This window comes from Muscardinus avellanarius (genome assembly GCF_963383645.1).
Source record: "Muscardinus avellanarius genome assembly, chromosome: 3".
In the NCBI taxonomy this organism is placed as follows: Eukaryota; Metazoa; Chordata; class Mammalia; order Rodentia; family Gliridae; genus Muscardinus; species Muscardinus avellanarius.
In genome coordinates, this window is record NC_137788.1 from 161406164 (window position 1) to 161429374 (window position 23211).

At 41.1% G+C, this 23211-nt stretch overlaps 2 protein-coding genes across 2 annotated transcripts in view; both read left to right on the forward strand.

Moving 5' to 3' along the window:
• ENTREP2 (endosomal transmembrane epsin interactor 2) overlaps window positions 1-23211 on the forward strand; it is a gene marked incomplete at both ends in the record, with an annotated part of 402412 nt that overhangs the window by 276131 nt on the left and 103070 nt on the right. Inside the window, one exon of the mRNA XM_080691706.1 lies at window positions 16447-16557. Coding sequence (XP_080547832.1) covers window positions 16447-16557 — 111 coding nt within the window. The remainder of the gene's footprint in view (window positions 1-16446; window positions 16558-23211) is intronic.
• Window positions 7593-8462, forward strand: NSMCE3 (NSE3 homolog, SMC5-SMC6 complex component; the record flags this gene model as incomplete). Its single annotated transcript, XM_080691850.1, has 1 exon — window positions 7593-8462. The coding sequence occupies one exon, from the start codon at window positions 7593-7595 to the stop codon at window positions 8460-8462; it is 870 nt and encodes a 289-aa protein (XP_080547976.1).

The window sequence follows — 23211 nt, forward strand, 5'->3', positions numbered from 1 at the left end:
TTATCTCCACATGTAGTGGCAGTGTGAGGTACTGGGAATTGGGACTTGAACATGTGAATTTGGGGGAGGACACTGTTCAGCCCTTAATAATACATCTGTGCTTGTGCCAATACTACACTCCTTGATTATGGCAGTTTTGTTGTAAGTTTTGAAATCAAGAACATGAGTACTCCAATTCTGTTCTTTCCCAGGATTGTTTTGATTATTCTGTATCCCTTGCTGTTGCCTGTGAACTTTAGAACCAGCTTATCAATATTTTAAAGAAAACTGAACTGGGATTTTGATAGGGACCACTTTGAATCTATATTCCAATTTGGTTAGTATTGGCATGGTAACAATATTAGATCCTGTGACCCATCAATGTGGGATTTTTCCCATTTAGTTAGATCTTCTTTTATCTTTTCCAGCATTTTGTAGTTTTCAGAGTATATGTTTTGCTCTTATTTTAAAATTTTTATTTCTGTTTTACTATTTGAATAAAAGAAGTAAGGCTGGGCTTTCCTTTCTTGTTTCTGATCTTGGCAGAAGATCACTTGGGATTTCACTATTAAGTATGATGTGCACTATAGATTTTTCATTGATGTTTCATTTTGAGGGAGTTTTCCTCTAATCCTAGTTTGTTGTGCTTTTATCATGAAAGCATGTTGGATTTTGTCAAATGCTTTTACTGCATTCAAACAATTGTGGGATTTTTGTCCTTTATTCATCTTAATATAGTGTATTACATTAATCAATATTTTTAATACTAAACAAACTTGTAGTTCTGGAATAAACCCCATGTAGCCATTGTGCATAATCCTCTCTATATATTGCTAGATTTGGCTTATTAGTACTTTCATAAGGATATTTTGCACCTATATTCTAACTGATCTGTAGTTTTTTGTGATCTTTGTCTGATTTGGGTACTAAGGCAATGCTGAATTCATAGAATAGGTTAGGAATTGGTTGCTCCTTCAATTTTTCTGGAAGGATCTGGAAAGGATTGATCTTAATTCTTCTTAAAGTATTTGATAGAATTCACTGTGAAGCCATCTGGACCTGAATTCTTCTTTGTGGGAAGCTTCAAAGTTACTAATTCAATATGTTCTCTTGTTTTAGATCTATTCACATTTTGTTTTAAATAAATTGCAATCATCTGTGTCTTTCTAGTAACTTTTCCATACTTCTAATTTATCTGACTTGTTGACATAATTGTTCATTACTCATGGCATTTCCTTATAATACTGTGTCTGTAGAGTTTGGTAGTGATGCCTCTTTGTTTGTCCTGATTATATTATCTGTTGTGTTCCCTTTCAGTCATCGTAGCCAAAGTTTTGTTTATTTCATTGCTGCTTGGACACTTTTTATTGAGTTGTAGTTTTTCTCACTCATCTGGGCAAGGTCTGTGCTTCTCCATTTCCCCTGCAAAGGAAATCATAGGTCCTGTAGTTGGGAGTCACTGGAACAGTATTCGATTGGCAAATGATCAGATGCCCATAGGTTTCTGCTAGCTCAGACTTCACAAGGTACTACAGGATCCTGGGGTTTTGCAAGCATTAGAGAGAGGTTGGACATCTCATCAAGCAACTAAGCTCTCACTTGCATCAAAAGGAGAAAAAGCCATTCCACAGCCCCCTTCTCTATAGATCTCAGAAAGCACATGGCCTCCAAATACTCTCTAATCAAAAAAGCATGCTGGATCTGGTTGTTAGTCCAAAGGAGGGAGCCAGGAAGAAGACAGGATCAGAGACAGGGACCTGTGTGAACTCATACTCTTCTGTAGGATTCCTGCAGTCATGTGTATGTCTCTCTTTATGATGGATACTTCCCTCAGGAGCCACATGTATGCTTTGTAAACGGCATCTTCTCATCTGCCATAAATATTCTAAATCTTTTGATCGACACATATTTGTTCATTCCTATACAACGTGGTGTTTTGATTCCTACCTGGAGGTTTTACTTTTTCTCTAATTCTTTTCATTTACTTCCATGGTTCATTGCAGTGTGCTTAGTCCTCTCAAAACCTGCCTCCATTGTTTCTCGTGTTATTAGCTCAGTCCATTCTCCTTCTTGCTTTTGCCTTGTGGGTATAGGTCTGCAGGCTAAAGCATAGTCTCAAAGAATGAGGTTTCTGTCATCTTGCATAGCCAGTGGAGAAATGTTTGGGTTAAATTTGGAGAACACAGATACCTAAAGTGCAATCGTGCCCTGCATAATGATGTATCCATCAAGGATGGACTGCACACTTGATGGCGGTCCCTAAGACTGGATCACCTAGTGACATCAGAGCCATCTTAAGCTGTGTGATAGACTCTGTGGTGTTCACCCAGTCATGAAATTGCCTAACAATGCATTTCTCAGAACATATTCCCATTGTTAATCGATGCATGACTATATATCCCAAGTTGTCTGAAACACTTTCCCCAGAGGCAAATGGCCACCTTAGTGCAGAAGTACACTCTAAATGAAAAGTACAGTCCCTCATGTCTGTTCTTGCCTGTATTGCCAGCAGCTAAAATCATAAGCACACTCCTCAATCACAGAACACTGAGAAGAACTACAGAAGTGCTCCGTTTGTCTCTCATAGCATTAAAGCGTCCTCCTGGGTGGAGTTAACCTTCTCAAGCTCCTTCCTGTGAAACTAAGCCTCAGTCTAGTTCTTTCTGTGCCCTGCATAGTGGGCTTGGCTACTGACTCAGCTGGAACTTGTTTAGGTTCAAGTGACAAGAACCAGTGCAAAGCAGATGAAGCAAAAGGAGATGTTCCAATAACTAGTTATCTCCAGGAGTTTAACCTTGAGCGCAGGATCGAGACGGCGGCATTAGACTAGTTCCCCATCTCTCAGATCTTTTTTGAGGCAAGTTATTCCAAAGCAACAACAACAACAAAAATACTTAGTCTTTGGTTACTTCTGAGCTTGAAGGAAAACCTGTGTCCTTCCGCTGGAAGGATGCCAGTTGGACCTCTGGATCCGTGACTGTGTCTGGCCACAATCACATGTACTCAGGAAAGGAAGCAGAGCCCAACCAACGTCCCTCAGAGCTAGGAAGAGGCAATTCCTAAACGGAAAAGATGCAGAGTGGCTTAAAGGCCAGAGGTGCAGAAGCAAAAAGAATCTAATGGCTCCTATTGAGATGTTGTGTATTTGTAATTTTATAACTGGATAGGCCTTACTGATTGTCATAAGGGCCCTGGGTAACTGGGCGAATTTTATTTCTTGAAAAAAGAGTCTAAGAAGAGGCTCTGTGCCAAGCAGCTGCAGTGCGTGGAAAAGCACTGTCTCAAGGCCCTCTTCCACCAGCCAAGGAAACGTTCCTATAGTTGCAGCAACATGTTATGTCATCTACGAAATAATCTAAGCTGGAGGATCTTTGTTACAAATGGATGGACCCTGTTGTGACCAGTGCTTAAAGAGAGTGGGTGGACAGGAGGACTTTTGTTACGACCATTAAAATATCTGCATTGCTCTCCCTGAAAACTGTCCACCAAAATAGTAGTTTCTCCTCAACTCTTGCCACACGCTGCGCAATGTTCCGCTTTCTCCCACTCGTCAAGAGGGAAGCTGCTTCTACACTCATGCTTTTGATCACTGCCGTTACCCGCCCAGAAACCCCCACCTGCTTTAAGCCTGTGTTGCTGTCAGAACATTTTAAACGTGTCTCTGGTTCTACAAGAAATACCAATGAGTGAAGAGGAGAATCTAGTAGATAATAAAGATGATTAGAGCACTTGTCAGACATTTGCTACCACGGAGATGAAATAAAGCATTTAATCACTTAGAGACATTTAAAGAGCAATTGGAAGGTAGTAGGCATCTCCTTGCCCAATGCGTTTAAAATCTCAGGTGGCTTAGATTTTACTTCAAAGAATTTTGATTTTTTTTTCTCTTTTGGGTCTGATAATAAAAGCCAGGAGGTCGTTAATATGAAGTATTTGAATTTTTTTTCTTTTTTTTTTAATTACCACTTGTCTTTGTAATTTCACTGCTTAAACAGAAAGTCACAAATGCCATATTCCAATCGCATTGAATTTACTGAAAATTTGAATTGCACAACTGCTATGGCATTATGTCACTGTGAAGTTAAACACCCTTGAGGATAGAATTTTCTTTCTCAAGCAAGGAAATAAAAATTGAATTTTATTTTGAAAAGCAAACAATTTTAATAGCACCTAGATTCCAGACCTTTTCTTAGTTTTTTTTATGTACATGTGGTTTACTGCAGTGAACATCTTTCTACTGAAGGATAGCAGAATATGCCACCCAAAATATGCCACTTTGGCATGGGATTATGTTGCACTCAAGGCGCTTGAAAAACAGCAGATGTAAGAAGGGCATTCTGAGCTCTTCTTTTCTTCCTGAAGGCAGGAGATTTAAAAGTCTCATGCAAGATGCCTTCCCTGCACCCAGAGAAAAGAAACATGATTCCATGGGGAGTCACAACACAGAGAATTCTGTGCAGCCTTGTTAAAATCTTTATCTTCTTTGGTCCCCCAAATAATTTAGGAACTCTGCAACAATCACTCTCTTTGTTCAAATATAAAAACATTTAGGTCTTTTCCGCCTCTTTGGATCATTTCCTTATGAGATCTCCAGTAAAACTTACATTAAATGCGGATGTATTTTTCTTCTCTTGCCCTATTTCATGTCAGTTTAACTTTCAGGACCTTTGGAGAGTAAAGTTTTGCTTCCCCCATAGGACATCCAGCTTTGCATGGTTCTTAAGTACTTTATTTAACATAATCCCCTGGAAAGAAGCAAATAATTGTCAATTTCTCTGCCAGACCCTACACTAGGTACTTGCAAACTTATCTCCCTTAATCCATTGAAGGCAAGATTCCTATATTCCCTATCTCTCTCTCTCTCTCTCTCTCTCTCTCTCTCTCTCTCTCTCTCTCTCTCTCTCTCTCTCTCTGTGTGTGTGTGTGTGTGTGTCAAACAGCCTTCTAACCCAGATCCATCTGATCCCAACGCCCTTACTTCTTTGCAGACACCACGTCTATTCTTTGTGCCTGTCTCTCCACTCGTGAGAAACGTCACGTATGCACGTGCCTCACTGGGTTGCTCTAGGGATTAAATGAAGTAATCCTTGAGAACCACTTGGAATAAGATCTGACCCAGAGTTACTTTTGTAAAATCATTGCCTGTTGTTATTTATATTTATTGTTCGTAGTGCTGTTATCACCTCAACGTCTACTCAACTGCCTGTGGCCGCCAGTGTCCCACTGGAGGGGGGTTGAATTTCATCACCAAGCAGGGTCTGCGCTCGGCCAAGTGAAGCTCGGCTGCTGGGTAGTTAAACTGAACACCATCACAAGAAAAGGCACTGCCAGTTGTCGACAGCAGCTTTCATCTTATTTTCCATTTCCCCTTTATCCCGTGGTTCCTGAAACCAACTAAAGGTACAAGGAGCCCACTTGGAAGGGTCTTTGTAAGAAAGGACTGAAGTAGAGAAATTCTCTTATTGTAAAAAAAAGGAGCTCTGGGTATCCTGTGAGCTGTAATGCTTGAGAGACTGAGATAGGAAGATGGCAGGTTCAAGGTCAGCTTCCTCAACTTAGTGAGACACTGTTTCAAAATAAAAAGGGCTGAGGATGCAGCTTGGAGGTAGAATCCCCCTCAGATTCACCCCTAGTACAAATGAAAGAAAAAAGGAAAGAAAGAAAGGTTACACCCGTGTGCATTTGGATGTGTATATATGTGTGTGTGTGTGTGTGTGTGTATGTATGTATGTGTATATATATATATATTTTTTTTTTTTTTAGTCCTCTGCCTTAATCTGATTAGTTTTGCTGAAAAAGAATACCACAGACCAGGTCACTTAGAAACAGTAGGATTTCGTTTGGATCTTGGTTCTGGATGCTTCAAGTCCAAGGTCAAGGAGCCCATCTCCTGCAGACCTCCTGCTGCGTCATAACATGGCAGAAGGCATCACAGGGTGAGGCAGCACAACTGGGAGAGAGCTGAACTCAGTTCAGTAAGAACCTCATTCTTCAGCTGACTGGCCCATTCATCCACTCAGGGGGCAGAGCCTTCATGATCTAATCACCTCTTACTAGGCCCCAATTCCAACACTGTCTCCCACCTTGGGAGTAAGATTCTAACACGGGAACTTTGGGGGATTTGTCATTCAAAAGATAATGGCTCCTGTCACCTAACTGGAGCTTGGGAATATATAGTTAGATCTTGTGTGGAATAGAAATTTGTTATTCATGGCTTACCAGACTTTAGCATCCTTGCATTACAACATGGAATATGGCTTTACATTTACTATCGCAGGTCCAGTTCCATTATCAGACTGCATTTTCATACTGAGTTACAAACAAAAATTTTATGCTACTTACATTTAATGAAATTTTAATAAGGTTGTGCCTTGATGTTATTATTCAAATGATGTGTTCTGAATCGCTTTCCTTTGAATATATTTGCATTAAAGAGGAAACCAATTTGATTTAATTCTTTCAACAATTTGCCTATGTTCTGGATAGCTTTAAAAAGACAAAAAGAGAAATTCAGTCTTTTCTTTGCAAGTCAGTAAATGGAGAAGAAACACAGTTGCTAAGATCTGTAGAAGTAATGGCAACAGATTGCTGATGGTTTGAGTTAATGAAATGACTCATTTGGGCTATTAGAGCTGCACAATTAAAAATATACAGACAAACTGCACACAGACAAGGGATGATCTCCATGTTTTATTTCTTATGGAACCCGAAGGCTGATATATTAAGAATAAAGAAAGATAGGAGATCCGCGTTATTGCAATTCTTGATCATTGATGCCCCCAGTTAAGCGTAATCTCTTGAGAGGGCACATTTCTCTACTGGCAACACTCCTCTCACCCAATTTTGCTAAAGCTGGGTGCGTGAGTCCAAGGCAGTTCCCGCGGGCGTGTGTTTTTCGAAAGATATACTCATCTGACCAAGTTAAACATTGGAGCGTGCTTTGTGTGGTCCTTGTCTCGTTGTCTAGCTAATGAAGTTTGATTCAGAGAATAAAAATAACTAAAACGGTGGAAAGACCGCCTGCTTTTGAAGAAAGTCTACTTTTCAGAGCCAAGGGAAGGCAGAGAAAATAAAAGAAAGAGTCCTCTTGGTCATGTCCACCTTTGGTGTAGATTATACACGCTTTTACTTTTTCTTCCACAGTCTAAATCCTCCTCTTCACTTTCTCTTCCACATTTATTCTTGAGTTCCCTCCATTTACAAATATTTCCTATTTAAAAACTCAACATGGCCTATAAAACTTGTGCGTGTGCCTCTGTGGCCTAGAATAATATAGCTGCTTACTTGCTTGGGAGTTTGGATCTTTTTTCCTATTTGTACCGTGTGATAAGAATGACCCTAAAGGCCCCAGAAGGGCTGCAGAAGATGCAGGCTTCTTCCCGCATGCGCAGAAGCCTCGCGCAGACCCCCCCCGCCGCCGCCCACGCCGACGCACGCGCAGCCTCCGCGACGTGACGCACGCACCGTGCGCCGTCCGTGGCCCCGCCCACACCCGCGCATGCGCGCCTCGCGCCGACCCACAATCCCCGCCGCTTCCGCCGTTTACGCCGAGAGTCTTCCTGCTCTCCTGCCGCCGAGTCCGCGCCGGCTCCTGGCTCCCGCCACTTGGCGACATGTTGCAAAGACCTAGGAGCCGGGGCCGCTCTGGCGGCCAGGCCGAGAGGGAGAGGGACTCGAGCCGCGGCGGAGACGCGCGGGGCCCGAGGGCCGGCGACGCGGAGGCCCCCAGCACGTCCCGCGGCGCCGGCGGCTCGCAGGAGGCCCCGGGCGCCCGGCGCTCCCTGGCCGCCCCGACCGTGGGGCCCCGGACCCAGAAGCAGCTGGAGCTGAAGGTGGCGGAGATGGTGCAGTTCCTGCTGATCAAGGACCAGAAGAAGATTCCCATCAAGCGGACCGATATGCTGAAGCACGTCCTGGGGGACTACAAGGACATCTTCCCGGACCTCCTCAGACTGGCCGCCGAGCGCCTGCAGTACGTGTTCGGGTACAAGCTGGTGGAGCTGGAGCCCAAGAGCAACACCTACATCCTGGTCAACACGCTGGAGCCCGCGGAGGAGGATGCCGAGGTGAGAGGCGACCAGGGCACGCCCACCACCGGCCTCCTGATGATCCTCTTGGGGCTCATCTTCATGAAGGGCAACACCATCAAGGAGACCGAAGTCTGGGACTTCCTGCGGCGCTTGGGGGTGTACCCCACCAAAAAGCATTTGATTTTTGGGGATCCAAAGAAACTCATAACCGAGGACTTCGTGCGACAGCGTTACCTGGATTACCGGCGGATACCCCACACTGATCCAGTAGACTACGAATTCCAGTGGGGCCCGCGAACCAGCCTGGAAACCAGCAAGATGAAAGTTCTTAAGTTTGTGGCCAAAATCCATAATCAAGACCCCAAGGACTGGCCCGCGCAGTACTGTGAGGCTTTGGCCGATGAGGAGAGTAGGGCCAGACCTGAGCCTAGTAGTTCAACCCCATCCTCGTGAAATCTGAGATTAATTCAAAGAGACTCTCACGACAGGAGTCTGGGACCCAAAGGCATAAAGTTGAAAGAATAGTGGAGGGGGTGACAGAAGAGCATTTTTCTGCAAATGTGTGTGGCTTTAGGATTCTTTTTTAGTATTGTGCTGTTTTGTTCCAAAATTTCCTGTCCAGAGAGATACAGAACAGCATTTTTGCTTTACTGTCTTTTTTGGTACAAAATTATTGATTTATAAACTCAGTTGGGAAACTGCACTAGGGTTTGGAACAGATATTTAAGAAAAAAACACATAAGTGAATTGCTTTGGTGCCAAAAAAGTATAAAAGCAACGTGTAGTCATCTGGTCTTTTTGCTTCACTTTGTAAGGAAAAATAAAAGGCTTCATAAAGTGAAAAATAAAAACATAATTGTCCATATCTTTATTACCTTAACATAACTTTTGTCTTTATATGTTTTATACATGTACAAGCATTATGCACAGTTGCAAGCAATGCAGTTTTAATACTTTGCTACTGTAATTATATTAAACACTATTTTTGAGCAGTTATCTATTATGCATTTTAAGAATCTTGTGTTTTAAGGAGGTTTTATGACTCAAAACATGTATCTTTAAAAGTTTTTGCTAAGCTAGGTGTGGCTCATCCCTGTAATCCCAGTCCTGGGGAGGCTGAGACAAGAAGATCACAACCCCCAGGCCAGTTTCAGCAACTTAGCAAGACCCTATTTCAAAATAAAAAGTGCTGGAGGTGTATCTCAGGTCAAATACTCCTGGATTCAGCCCCCCCCCCATTTTTTTGATACCCATTATTAAGTGACATAGTGTTTTGTAGAGGCTCTGTGTATATGTGTATGTTGGATCATAATGTAAAATATATTTCTCACTAAAAGTTGATAAAACAGTGGCAGAGTAATTATGCCATGCCTGTTTGGGAATCAGGCTACCCGAGTACAGCTCCCAGCCCCACAGTATGAGTTTAGCTAGGTCCCTTAGCTTGTATGCAGGGGATTAGGCTTCACCTGTAAAATGGGCTAATAGATCATGTGTGCCAGTGATAAGCACCTGGAAAGTTTAATGAATGTTCTTTGTTAAATCCTTGGTGTGAAGGTTTTCAGTTGTTACTTTTTTCCTTAAAAGTTTTTCAATGTGATTATTCCTTTAGTCTGGAGCTGCTTCTACTGGCTCAAAACAATGGCCCTATTCTTCCAGTCTGACTCTACTGAATGGTTTTATGGGAAATCGTGTGATGTGTGGTGAGTTCAGCCCATGTGGAACAATACAAAGCAGGAAAGTTAGGCATAAGGTCTCCCCTGAACTGTGAAAGTATCACAGTACAGTGCAGTGAAGTGTGGGTTTTGAGGTCACCCTACCAACTCAGTTTGAATTACATCCCATGCTGTGTTGTTAGCTCTGAGATTTGCTGGTAGGTTTTAAGCTTTCAAACTCAAATCTCTTTGTAACATGGGAAAAGTAGTAACGTACCATAGTTCTGTGGATTAAAAAAGAGCTCAGAGTTTCATTGTGTTTCTCCATAACATCTAGCCCAATGTCGTTTATATAGAGTCTCAGCATATATTATTCAGTGAATGAAAAAGTGTAACTGGGGAGAGATGTTTCATATTCACCATTAAATGAGGTAAATTAAGCTACTCAGAAAATAAAGCAGATGATCTTCAGCACTGACTAGGCCATCTAGGAGAATCTATAGCAGGGTTTTGGTGGGTCTGGAGGAAAAGGACAGACTATAGAAGTCTATTTCATTCTGTAGAAGGGGATTTGCATTTATCTCATCCATGGATTATAGCAAGTCCTTGAAGTCATTTATTCTTGGCCTGCCTTTTATTTCAGTGTACAAATTACCTCCTGCCTACTGGTCTTCTTATCTGATTGCCTTCTGATGTTCTCTAATATTTGAAATTTCATCTGTGGGATAAAAAATGGGGCATTAGATATTGAGTAATGTTAATTATATCCCAGTTTTCTCATAGAGGTTTACCAGCAGCAGGTTATTTTGTTTTCAAATTCCAAAATACCAAACATCACAGACCAGATCATGTCCTTCTTACCCTTTCCAGAGGGAACAGTCTGTGGACTTCAGGTCATTGTATGATTTTTTTTATGATTTTATCACATATGTGTAAATACTCAATATATACATTTTATCTTGTGGGTTTTCACAATTCATCTAAGTGACATAGCCTTTTACAACTTGATGTTCTCATGCACCATTATGGTTTTACAAAGAGATAAACCTGATTCATTTTAGTCCTTCTTTCATGGAAGAAAATACTAGTTCATCCTTTCCCTAGTGGCTATTTGTAGGCCAGTGCAGTGGTTACCTAGGCACATGTTTGAAAGTTTCTCCAGCCAGAAACAAGTAGAGCTATCAGGGCCTTTGCCAAAAGGCTCTGCAACACAGAGGGAGTCACACTGCCATTAGCATTTTATGTAGAGCTTTGTTCTGTTGCCAGTCACCCCACCCCAAAGCCCTTGTGAACTCTGGGCCTACTGAGCCCTTCTGGTGGCTGTGTGATGATACTTTATCGTGACAGTAACTGGAACCTCTTGCTTTGCAGTCATGTTAAGCACCTCCCTGTTTTCTGTTGTCCCCTAACCCTGTGGCCACGAGGCCTTACATCTGCCTGGCACCTCTGTGTTTTTGTTGGTTTGTAAGAGGCCTGCCTATGGTCGCACCCTCATCGTTTGCTGTACCTTGTTGCAGATCCCTTCCACATTTTAAGCTCACTTTTGTCCTGTAGAGCATTTGTTAATGTTTTAAGGACTGTGTGTTTTTGTACAGTGCTTTGAAAAATTCTCCCTAATTCAAATAATTACGAAATATCTAAAAGACATTTCTAACTTGAATGATTGTAAAGATACTTTTCTAGTATTTTTGTAAAGTGATTAAAGCTTCACATTTATGTTTTAAATCTGTTTTTGTGTAAGATGTGAGATGTAGATATAATTTTCATATTTTTCTTACGTGGATAGCCTAATGCCAAGTTTTAATCATTTATCCTTTCCACACTGATTTAGAATACTCTCTCAGTTACATGACTATGTCCCCTATATAAAAGAATTTGTGGCTGGGTCTGAGTAAGTTTATTTGCTATACAGTTGCTAATACCATGTAACTACAATTCTGTAGCATCATAATAGAAATTTCTTTTCCAATTATTGTGTCTTTTTTTTCTTCTTCTTCTTTAGTGTGGTCGTGTGTGTGTGTGTGTGTGTGTGTGTGTGTGTGTGTGGTGATGGTGGGGCGGTACTAGGGATTGAACTCAGGAATTCTGTCTTGGACCTATATCCCCAGCCTTTTTTATTTGTTATTTTGAACAGGGTTTCACTAAGTTGCTGAGGCTGGCCTCAAATCTTCAATCCTTCTGTCTCAGCATCTCAAGTAATGGGATACAGATCCATATTGGTTGGAGCTGCTACAGATTCTTAAAAAGAAATAACAACAGGCTTCAAGTATATGACTGGTTCTTTATTTCTGGTTTTAAAGGAAATAGCTTTTATGGTTTTGCCAGTGTGACGTTTGCTGTTAGGTATCCCCCCCCATAAATACCTTTAATTGGGTTATTTAATTTTCCACCCATATCTAACTTACTTAGAGATGTTTAGAAAAGTTATGAATGTCTTAATTTTGTCATATGTCCATTATCCAGCTAAGATTTTTAACTTGCCCTGATAGGTTTTTATAAGATTTAATCATTCTAATGTCTACGATCTGATTTAATTGATGGTGTGTTAAGAAAAATACAGGTTTTTTTATGTGAGACTATATGCACTAATGAAAGTATACTTAAAAAATTACAATTTTTGTGGCTTTTGACATAAAGACTGTAACTTCTCTATATTGTCGTTATTAATGTTTGAGCTTATTCTAATTTATTTAGAAATCATCTCAAACTTAGAGAAAAGTTTCAAGCATAGTGCAAAGACTTTCCTGAAGTATTTGAGTTTGCCTAGTTACCATGTTTATTTAGTCTCCTTCAGTCTACAGACAGTTCCTCAGCCTTTGCTTGTCTTATAGAACCTTGGCCCTTGAAGAATACAGACCTGTTGTGGGTGTGGGGTGCAGTGTTTGCTGCAGGGAAACCTCTTGGCAGAGATATGATGTCTGCTGTTCTTAATGAATGAATTGTAACTATGAATTAGGGGTTTTGTGTGTGTGTGTGTGTGTGGTACTGTGGAATTGTGCCTAAGAGCATTCTACCTCCAAGCTATGTCTCCAGCCCTTTATTTTTACTTTTATTGGGTTTTGAAGCATGATCTCCCCAGGTTGCTGAGTCTCACTACTTTGCTGAGGCTGTTTTTGAACCTGAGATCCTCTTGTCTCAGCCTCCCAAAGGCTGGGATTACAGATATGCATCACCTCATCCGGCAAGTATATATTTTGGGTAGGAATATCACAGAAGCAAAACTCTCATTTTTTTTGGAGTTTAAGTGGCACAGAATTTCAAATTAACCTGTTACTTTGTAAGTCTGATCACATTGGTTAATGTGGTTGTTGTTTTTTTATTTTTATTTTTTTTTGTGGTACTGGGGGTGGAACCCAGAGGCTCTTCTACCTCCGGGCTCTACTCCCAGACCTATTTTATATTTTATTTTGAAACAGGTTCTCACTAAGTTGCTGAGAGCCTCGCGCAGTAGCTGAGGCTGGCTTTGAACCTGTGCCATCCTCCTGTCTCAGCCTCCCAAGCGCAGGGATTACAAGTGTGCGCCACCATGCCTGGCTCTATAATGTGGTTTTATCTGGATACCTCTACTGCGAATTTTTTGTTTTCCTTGGTATAATAGACAAATATCTTGGGTGGAGATAATTTGAACCCCTGTAAGCATTAAATTTTTCACAAAAATTTCAGTTTATCCATATAAACCCGTGAGTTATAATCTTTTGTTATCATTATACATATATTGATAATTTTCCCTGATTTGGCCAGTAGATATTCTCTAATGTCAAGCAGTGTAACTCTTATGGTCAGTATTCTTTCTGGGGCTATGGAGTGCACCTGTGCTTTGAGAATGAATGCTCGCTCCTAGGAGGCAAATGGGAGTTCTGGTCACTCAGGAAGCTGCTGTCAGCCTCATTTTTCCTCGGCCCCCTCTGCTAGGAAGGGGGAAAGGATGGGCCTGGATTTGTGCCTATTTAGGTACAAACAGTATCCAAACTTCCTAACCAGTGACCAGCAGAATTCTTTCTCTTCCCCCTGGAGTCCCTGCCAGTCTGGGCTTGTGAGATTAATTCATAGACTCCTCTGCTTATTGTCAGGAGTCTCTGATGAGAAATCCAGGCCTTGCTGGTGTTTCTTCCCACATAAAGGGGCCAAATGTCAGTTCCAAATGTGTGTGGGGGAAAGAAGAGAAAAATAAAGACAAAAGATAGCCAAAGCAAGTCTGAGTAATAACAATCAAGCTGGAAAATCACAACACCTAAATTCAAATTATACTACAGAGCTATCGTCACAGAAACAACATGGTATTGACACAAAACAGACACATAGACCAATGGAATAGGAGAGAAGATAAAAAACAAATCATCACATTCAGAGCCAGTTGTTTTTTGACAAAGGTGCCAAAAACTTACACTGGAGAAGAGTCAATCTTTTCAAAGAATGGTGCTAGGAAAATGATATGAATATGTAGAAGGATGAAATAAGATCCCAATCTCCCATCTTGAACAAAAGAGGACTGGACATAGACCCAGAATGAGACAAGACACTTTGTGATTACTAGAAGAAAACACAGGACCAACTGTGTAACATATATGCCCGAGTAGAGACTTCCTCAGTGAAAACCCCAAAAATCCAGGAAATAAAGCCAAGAAGCAACCAGTGAGTGGCATCAAATTACATAGCTTCTGCACAGCAAAGCAAACACTGGAAGGCAGCCTATGGATGAGAGAAAATCTCTGCCAGCTCTCCCTCTGACAAAGGACTAATATCTAGAATATATAAAAACTCAAAAACTTTAAGACCAAAGAACCCAATCAAACAATGGGCAATTGAGCTTAGCAGATACTTCTCAAAAGAAGAAATGTAAGTGGACAACAAATATATGAAAAAAATGTCCGACATCATTAGCAATCAGGGAAATTGAAATTGAAACTACCCTGGGATTCCATCTAGCTCCAGCCGGAATGGCAGTCATCAAGAATGCAAACAATAACAAGCCGGGCCTGGTAGCACAAAGTCTTTAGCGAGTTTCCCTCCTCTTAATCATAATATTCTTAAATATTATTCTTGATCACAGTAAAGGCATTTTATTATATTTGGCCTAGTTATTTACACAAGTGCAGCTTGATTGTTAATTAACCATATAGGATTCCTTGACTCTAATTTGTAAATTGAGCACCATATCAACCAATTATTTCCAAATCTAGAAAGTGAGCCAAAAAATACATTCCCTAATTTTCCTTTATGAACTATATTTCAGGGTCCCAAAACCACGGATGAGGAAAGTCTTTATGTACATATTTTCATTAAGAAAGAAAGAAAATGGTAGTCACACAAGCACTATTTTGAAAATCCCAATAAGTCAGTGTATCTAAGCAGTCATCAAAAATGGCTTTTGGGGCAGGTGTGGTGGCACAGGGCCACAATCCCAGTACTTGGGAGGCTGAAATAGAAGGATCACAGCTTCATGGCCAGCCTTAGCAACTTAATGAGACCCTATTTCCAGATAAAAAATAAAATAGGGCTGGGTGTGCAGCTCTGGGTTCAATCCCCAGCGACGAAGGAAGAGGAGAAAGAGGAAGATGAGGAAGACAGTTGACATAAAGAGACAGTGTTTGCCCTTTATTACTATGAATTTGGTCAAACCTCTTGCTCTAACGACCAAATTAAACAAGAAAAACAGAAGCGAGAGAAACTCTAAGTGACAGGAGACCACAAAGAGGAAGTCTCCACTGTAGAAAACTACCAGATAAATGATCCAGTGTCTCCAATAAATTTAAAGGTAAATAATCACAGTAGAAGGGGAAACTCATAGGTTAAGAGCTGTCTAAGATGCACACCTCACCAGATGGGCTTTTTGAACCTCTACTACACCCTGGCAGACCTGATTCAAAGTGTGCAAAATGTGGGGACAATTAGTAAAATGTGAACTCTTGAGTATCAGATGATACCAATGAATTTTTACTTATTTTAGACATGATAACAGGGTTTGGGTTATGCTTTCAAAAAGTGTGTTCATTCTTTAGGAAGATACACTGTAATAGGTTCAGGTGAATTTATAAGATGTCTGATATTTGTTGCAAAATATTTTGCAGGGGAGGGGCAATCAAAGAAACACAAGTGGCCACCAGTCAATTAATCATTGATTCAGAATATAGGGGGTTGGGGTTTCATTGCGTTCATTTCTCTGTTTTCATCCATGGATGGAATTTTCCCTAATAAAAAATGAAATGAAGCTGGTTGTGGTAGTGCACGCTTATAACCCCAGTACTTGGGAGGCTGAGTCAGGAGGATTGCGCAGGTTTGAAGCCAGCCTCAGAAACTTAGTGAACCTCTCAGAAACTTAGTGAGACCCTGTTTCCAAATAAAATAGAAAATAGGTCTGGAGGTGTAGCCTGGAGGCAGAAGGCCCCAAGGTTCCATTCTCAGTACCACAAAAAAAAGGAAAAAAATGAAATGAATTTATGTTCTTTCTAATAAATTTACCTCTTTTCCTTGTTTTTTTTAAAATAATTATGGACTGTTCTTGTTGAGATACAGAATGCATAGTGCTTTCAAATTTATCCTCTAAAATATTCCTAATAGATTTTAAATAACATCATCATGACAGCTTGCTCTGGCTTTTCACAGACTTTCTTGTTATTTAAGATCATAATGGATTTGAAATGTTGAGAAATAGCAACACTTTAAAGCACACAAATGGTACTCAGATAATTACTTGATCAACCCAAAGAGTGCTTAAAGGCACTCGCCATTTTTCCTTTTGAGCGGCTCCAAGTGAATAATCAGATTTCTGCCGGGTGTGTTTCCAGATAACCTTCTTCATGCTGCTCTCCGCTGTGTGCGTGATGCTGAACTTGGCTGGCTCCATCCTGTCCTGTCAGAACGCACAGCTCGTCAGCGCGCTGGAAGGCTGCCAGTTGGTGAGTGCTGCGTGCAGAGCTTTTCACGGGGGTCACAGGCTTTGAATTTGCAGGGGAGCTATTCAAAGAAAGAATTGTATTGTATTCTTGTGTTTCATAGAAGCTGTCAGCTCATCCATCGGGTTTCCAGTTGTTTAAGGAGTTCCAATGAAGTCGATTCATGTCTGTAAATTTCCCCAATGAAGACTTGTTCTTCTGGGCGTGGTGGCACACATCTGTAAACTCAGTACTTGGGAGGCTGAGGCAGAAGGAGTGCAGGTTCGAGGCCAGCCTTAGCAACGTAGTGAGATCTGTTTCAAAACAGAAAATAGGGCTACGGGGGTAGCTCAAAGGGTGTAATGTCCCAGGGTTCAATCCCCAGTACCAAAAGAACAAACAAACAAATGAACAATAACCAAAAAAGAATCTTGCTCTATTTGTGAATAAATTACTAATAGTAATCTTATGTATTTGGTATTAAGGATTGGACTTAGGACCTCATACATGCCGGGCAAGTGCTATATCAAGGAACCACATTGCCATCCCTGGCTGTGTGTTTTAAGGATCACAATGTAGTGCTGTTTTAAAATAAACGTCTTTAGTAGCTGTTATATTTTAGCATTAGTCGTATTGATTCTTATCTGTATTAAATTTTTAAAAATCAGCCTTGCTGCCAGGCATGGAGGTGCATGCTTTGCAATCCCAGCATTTGGTATTACAGGAGGAGGGCAGTTCGCGGACAGCCTCAGCTACTTAGGCCCTTTGCAACTCAGTGAGACTCTGTTTCAAAATAAAGAATAAAAAATAGGGTTGAGAGTGTCACTTGGAGGTAGAAATGCCCCTGGGTTCCATTCGCAGTACCACACACAAAATAATCAGCCTTTCTTGTCAATGTTTTATTCTGTTCTTGGTATTGAGAGTTGAACTCAGGAGTATTGTACTCTGAGCTTAACCCCCACTGCTTTTTAAAAAATATTATCTGGAAACATGGGCTTGCTTTCTGTTGAGGGGCTCACTAAGTTGCTGGGGCTGGTCTTGAACTTGCAATTTCTTGTCTCAGCCTCTTATGTACTGGGATAATAGGTGTGCATCACCATGCCCAACTTGCTAGTCAGTTTTAAATGTTTCATAATGAGTGCATAAAAGCAAGATAGTTTTCATTTTTCAATGAACATGAATTCCTTATTGATAGGCAGTGTGCTCTATGCCTTGCAGAGGATCAACCAATTGTTTTCTAGACAAAACTATCATTTCAAGGTCAGGGCTAAGACTGTAGCTCCATGGTAGATACTTGCCTAAATATGTATGAAGCCCTGAGTTTGCTCCCTAACACCAAAAACAAACAACCGCAAACAACAGAAAATGATAACGTAGCTCATGGTGCTGCAATACAGGCACGTCTGTATTTTGATCTGGACAGAAATTGACATGTGCGTGGTCGTGGTGAAGTAAGGATCTACTTAGACTTCTGATAGAACTGGTCTCGGGGCAACAGGAGCACTGGCATTTGCTTCTTTCTTTTGGAGACCACACTGGGCTCCCTTTCAGATCTTGCAGATCAGCAAGGTCTGCCTGGTTTCCTCTATTCCTTCTGCCTTCAATACCTCCATAAGTAAATGAAAAGTATGTAGGATACCTGGGGCTGAACAGCCAGCCGCGCACCTCACGAGGCGCTCTGGTTAGATGGTACCGTGCAATCATCAACATGTGCCTTATTTGTTCCTTGGCATCTCTCTGTCTTGGCTCAGACGAGGCCAGTAATGTCAGAGCTTTGGTTTAGTGTCCTAAGTTGCTCAGGGGCCCGGACAGTAGAAAGAGTTCTGGGTTTGGAGTCAACAATCCAGTGCTGAAGTCACAGTTTCATAACCTACTATTACATAACTCTGCACAAGCGCCTCTCTCTCAGCGACCTCCCTTCCCTTTCACGTTGCCAGTACTGCCCTGTCTTCCTCATAGCTGTTGTAGGTTTATAGTTAAAGCCTATAAAACATAATACACAAAAGGATGCTTCCTTCTGTTATAAAATTATATGAAAAATCAAAACACAAAACACAGTCATAATCCTTCCACCTCATCTTTTCTGTGCATGTATAGCATTATCTGCAGGTGTGTGTGGGCATGTGAGTGTGTGTATAAAATATAATATATAATATGTACTTTAATATGTAATTTAAAATATAATATATAATATGCACTATAATCTCTTTGCCTCTTCGTGGTTTTTAGTTGATAATGAATGATTGTTCTCTGTGTTTAAGTATTTACCTAAACTTCACGTGCGGTGCCTGCCCTGTGTATAAAGATAAGCACTCTTTTTTTAAAATCTCTGCTTTCCTCATGCAAATTATTTTTGCAGCTCCTTAAAGTAGACTTGGTTGATCACAACAAAACTGTATCTTTGGAGCGCTTGATTCATGCCAACATACTGCCTACTAGGAAAGTTCAAAAGTTATGCCTCTGATGAAAGAATGCTGTTCTTCCTACACCCAAAGACTGCTGTCCTTCCTATACCCTGGCAGCGCTAAAAGTTGTTCCAGTTTTAAATTCATGCTCACTTGCAAGGTATAAAATGATTTCCATGTGTGTGTTTCCAGGTGTTTCTTCTTCCACCCGTGCATTGCAGTTTCTGTAACAGTGAGGTGTGTCTGTGCACACAGCACTTGGTGTGTTTCCCGGGTTCCACGCTGCCCCCCTTGCAGGGTGGTGAGATTCTAGCAAGGCCTTCCTATTGAACTCAGCCTTATTTGGACTGCTGTCTTCCTTAAGCCTCGAGTCTTCCTCTCCCCTCTCCCTCTCCACCCCTGCAGGATTCCTCCTCATTCATCCAAAATCCTTTTGTTCCTAGTCTCTCTTTCCTCATAGGAGAGAATACTCCAGACTGCCAGAGACAGGCTGACCTCACGTGGCATAATATCTGCTAGTTCTACTCACTTTCCTGTAGATGACATAACTCTGTTCTTTGTTATGACTGAGTCAAGTCCCACTGTGTGTGTCTACGCCACGTGTCCTTGATCCACTCATCTGCTGACAGACGCCTCGGCTGACCCCAGTGCTCGGCTCGTGTGCATTCTGCTGCTGCCTTAAACATGGATACGCACCTCTCACTGTGATATTCTGACTTTAATTCTTTTGGAAATTTTTGGAGAAGTAGTTAACTAGATGACGTAGTGGTTCCATTCCTAGTTTTTCGAGGAACCTTAATACTAATCTCCAAAGTGATTGTACTAATTTACACGCCCACCTGCAGTGTGTAAGAGATTCTGTTTCCTCACACCCTCACCACCGTGTATTGTGTGCGTTCTTGGTGATTGCCTTTACAGCTGGAGTTAACAGAATCTCAGTGTAGATTTGGTTTGCATTTCCCCGACTCTGATCACTGTTTTAGTTTTAATTTTCTTGAATATTAGTAAGATTGAACTTTTTTATTCATCTGGAATTGCATATACACAAGTTTATATATGTTTACCTATATTATATAAAATATATGTTTATGTGCCTTTTATATGTTATCTTCTGTAAATTACCTTTATGTGGTATTACCCAGTTCTTGATTATATGACTACTTTATTGACTTATAAGAGATCCTTACATGTTATGGTTTTTAATCCCTTGGCTTATATTGGGTGAATATATTTCCAGGACTGTTGTTCACATTTGATTTTATATCTCACATAGAGAGAGTTTAAATTTCATACATTCAGACTTACCTTACCTCAGTGCTTAACTAGACCTTCTTCTGCTCAAGACTGCAAGACCGCAGTAATTTCCTGGTCATAATGTGCTCTTACGTTTCTGTAGGAAGTCTTCAGTACTCTGGACTAGATCTGATGGATTTAACTTTGTTCTCTCCACATGGTTAAGTAGTTTTCCTACAACCATTTTCTGAATAACCCAGCATGTCTTGGTGATTTGAAATGCTACCCGAATCATTAAGGGTTCTGTGCATCAGGTGACAGTAACAAAGCCAGCGCTTTTGTGAGTGCCCTCCCAGTCAGTGTCTGCGAACATTTCCGGGTCGATGCCATCTTCACGCACAGGATGGTCTGCTCTGCACACGTTGCTTTTGTCTGTCAGCCGTGCGGATTGGTGACGTTTCCACATCCACGCTTAGAGATGTCCTTAAGCCGTCAAGTGGAGAGTGGTGGGAAATTCCCTTGGAGAGATTCGTGATGACTTAGCTAAGCGCCTGTAATGACTGGCAGGTTAGAGATGTGTCTATTCTTTGTTCAAATGGGCATGGTACGAACAGTACCCTCGGTGCCCAGTCATTCATCAACACACATGAGTGGTCTTGCAGCTGCTGAGGAACCGGCAGAGGTGCTGCGGCCACAGTGCTGACCACACAGGATATGCAGACAGCGCTGTAGGGGAAATAAGGGAGGCACTGCAGTCGTTTGTAAAGTCCTTCTGACATCGCTCCCCCAAACCGAGGCATCGTTTACGCTGTGGCCGGCTCTACGCGGCAGAGCCTGATCAGAAAATTTGTGTCTTTGCCAATCTGACAAAAATTGTAAGATTTTTGTCTGGCATGGTGGCACACACCTATAATCCCATTAGTTGGAGGCTGAGACAAGACAAGTTCAAGGCCAGCCTCAGCAACCTAGCGAAGCCCTCAACAACTTAATAAGACCCTGTTCAAAATAGAAATAAAATAGGACTGGGGATGTAACTTGGAGTTAGGATGCCCCTGGGTTCAGTCCCCAGCACCACACACACACACACACACAAATATAAAATCTTATATAATTTTCATTTCTGTAATGAAAAGTGATGTTGAACATATTTTCATTGCATACATTACTTAAATGTATTTGTTAATTATCTGTGAATGTATATTATCTATTTTTCTGTTGTGTTGCTTTGTATAACTGATACATAAATGTGCTTCCTGTTTAACATAGGAAGCTGAGCAGTGCTACATGCGTTACAGATACATACTTTTTCACAGTTTTTAATTCCCCTTTTGGCTTTTTCGATGGTTTTCTTTCTGTGGGGAAATTTTATGTAGTACTCAAATTGGTTTTATTCATTTATACATTTTTACCCTTGTGGTTTCTGAGCTATATGGTTTTTCTAGAAAAACTTTTCCTACTTTAAGGTTACAAATAATTTCTCTTATTTCTCCCCAGTATTTTAGAGTTTTACATTTAATATTTATAAATGTAAAGGCTCTTACCAGAGCCAGCTGGCAAGAGTAGGGGTTCTGAAGTGAGGCGTGAGGATGAAAAGTTTTTAACCCTAACGTGGGGGAGCCGCCAGCCTACTATCTCTACCGGTTGACCCCTGTTCGTGGGTCAATATTTCCTACAGGTCGACGACTATGCCTGGGTCAGTATTCTCTATCGCGCGGACACTCCTGGCCAACGCAGCTTCTGGGTCAATCTCATCTTTATTGTGCCGACACTGACTTTGTTTTTCCAGAGTTATTTATCCACAGCTACAGGTCGATCAGCATTCTCATGCTACCACCACCAGAATACAATAAAGACTAATACAAAACACATCATTACAGATAGGCCTATCAGTACCCTCGTGTCATCACCACCTGATCCTCTCTCAGACCTCCTTGAACTTTCCATAACCCCAATCCTTGTTGACTCTGGGCGAAGGACAGTCAGCCGTGTCAGAGACACCGATCTAGAGGAAGGCCTTAATGGCTCCCAACAGGCTCTGGAATTTATTTTGTTATAAATATTATTATACTTTATAATGGTAAAAATTGCACAGGTAGACCTCCAATATTTTTAAGATTAGTACTTAGGTACTTGAAATATTTTGTTGCTCTTGTGGGTCCATTGTTTAAATTATTATTTTAGGTTCTAAGAGGCTACTAGTAACCTATGAAACAGTATTTTTATTCCTTCCATATATATACCTATGTATATATTCCATATATATATATATATATATATATATATATATATATATATATATATATTTCACCTGACCAATGGTGAAATCGAAGATTCAACTGCAAGTATGTGTATAAATAAGCATGCTGTCTCAGCTAAATTAATGACCCTCCCCTCACCCCTCCTTTTTTTTTTTTTTTGGTGGTACTGGGGTTCCTGGAAACCCTTCTACCTCTGGACTACACTCCCAGACCTATTTTTATATTTTTTATTTGGAAACAGGGTCTCTTAATCCAGCTCAGCTGGCTTCGAACTTGCGCGATCCTCCTGTCTCCGCCTCCCAAACACGAGGATTTACAAGCATGTGCCACTATGCCTGACATCACCCCTCCTTTTTGGTAGTGGGGATAGAACCCAGGGGCATCCTATCACTAAGCTATAACCCCATTCCTCCTTAGTTTTTATTTAGAAGCAGAGTTTCACTAAGTTCCTGAGGCTGGCCTTAAACCTGTGATTCTGCTGTCTCGGCCTCCCAAGTACTGGGATCACAGGCATGCACCACCACGCCTGGCTTCAATGCCCTTTCAAATTGCTGTTTAACTGGGGGCTTCATGTACTTTCAAATAAGACATCAAAATTGTTTAAATAAACCCTTCTGTTTAACAGCCCAATTCTTTCAATTCCTTCTTCAGACATTTTGGGGTTTGCTGTCATTCTTCTTCTTACAGTTTGGAAATGAAAGTGTGGGGAGCATGCTCTTCAAATGCAGTGTGATGTAAAACAGACCATTTATATGTGGATGAGCAGTCTGTCTCAAAGGAAA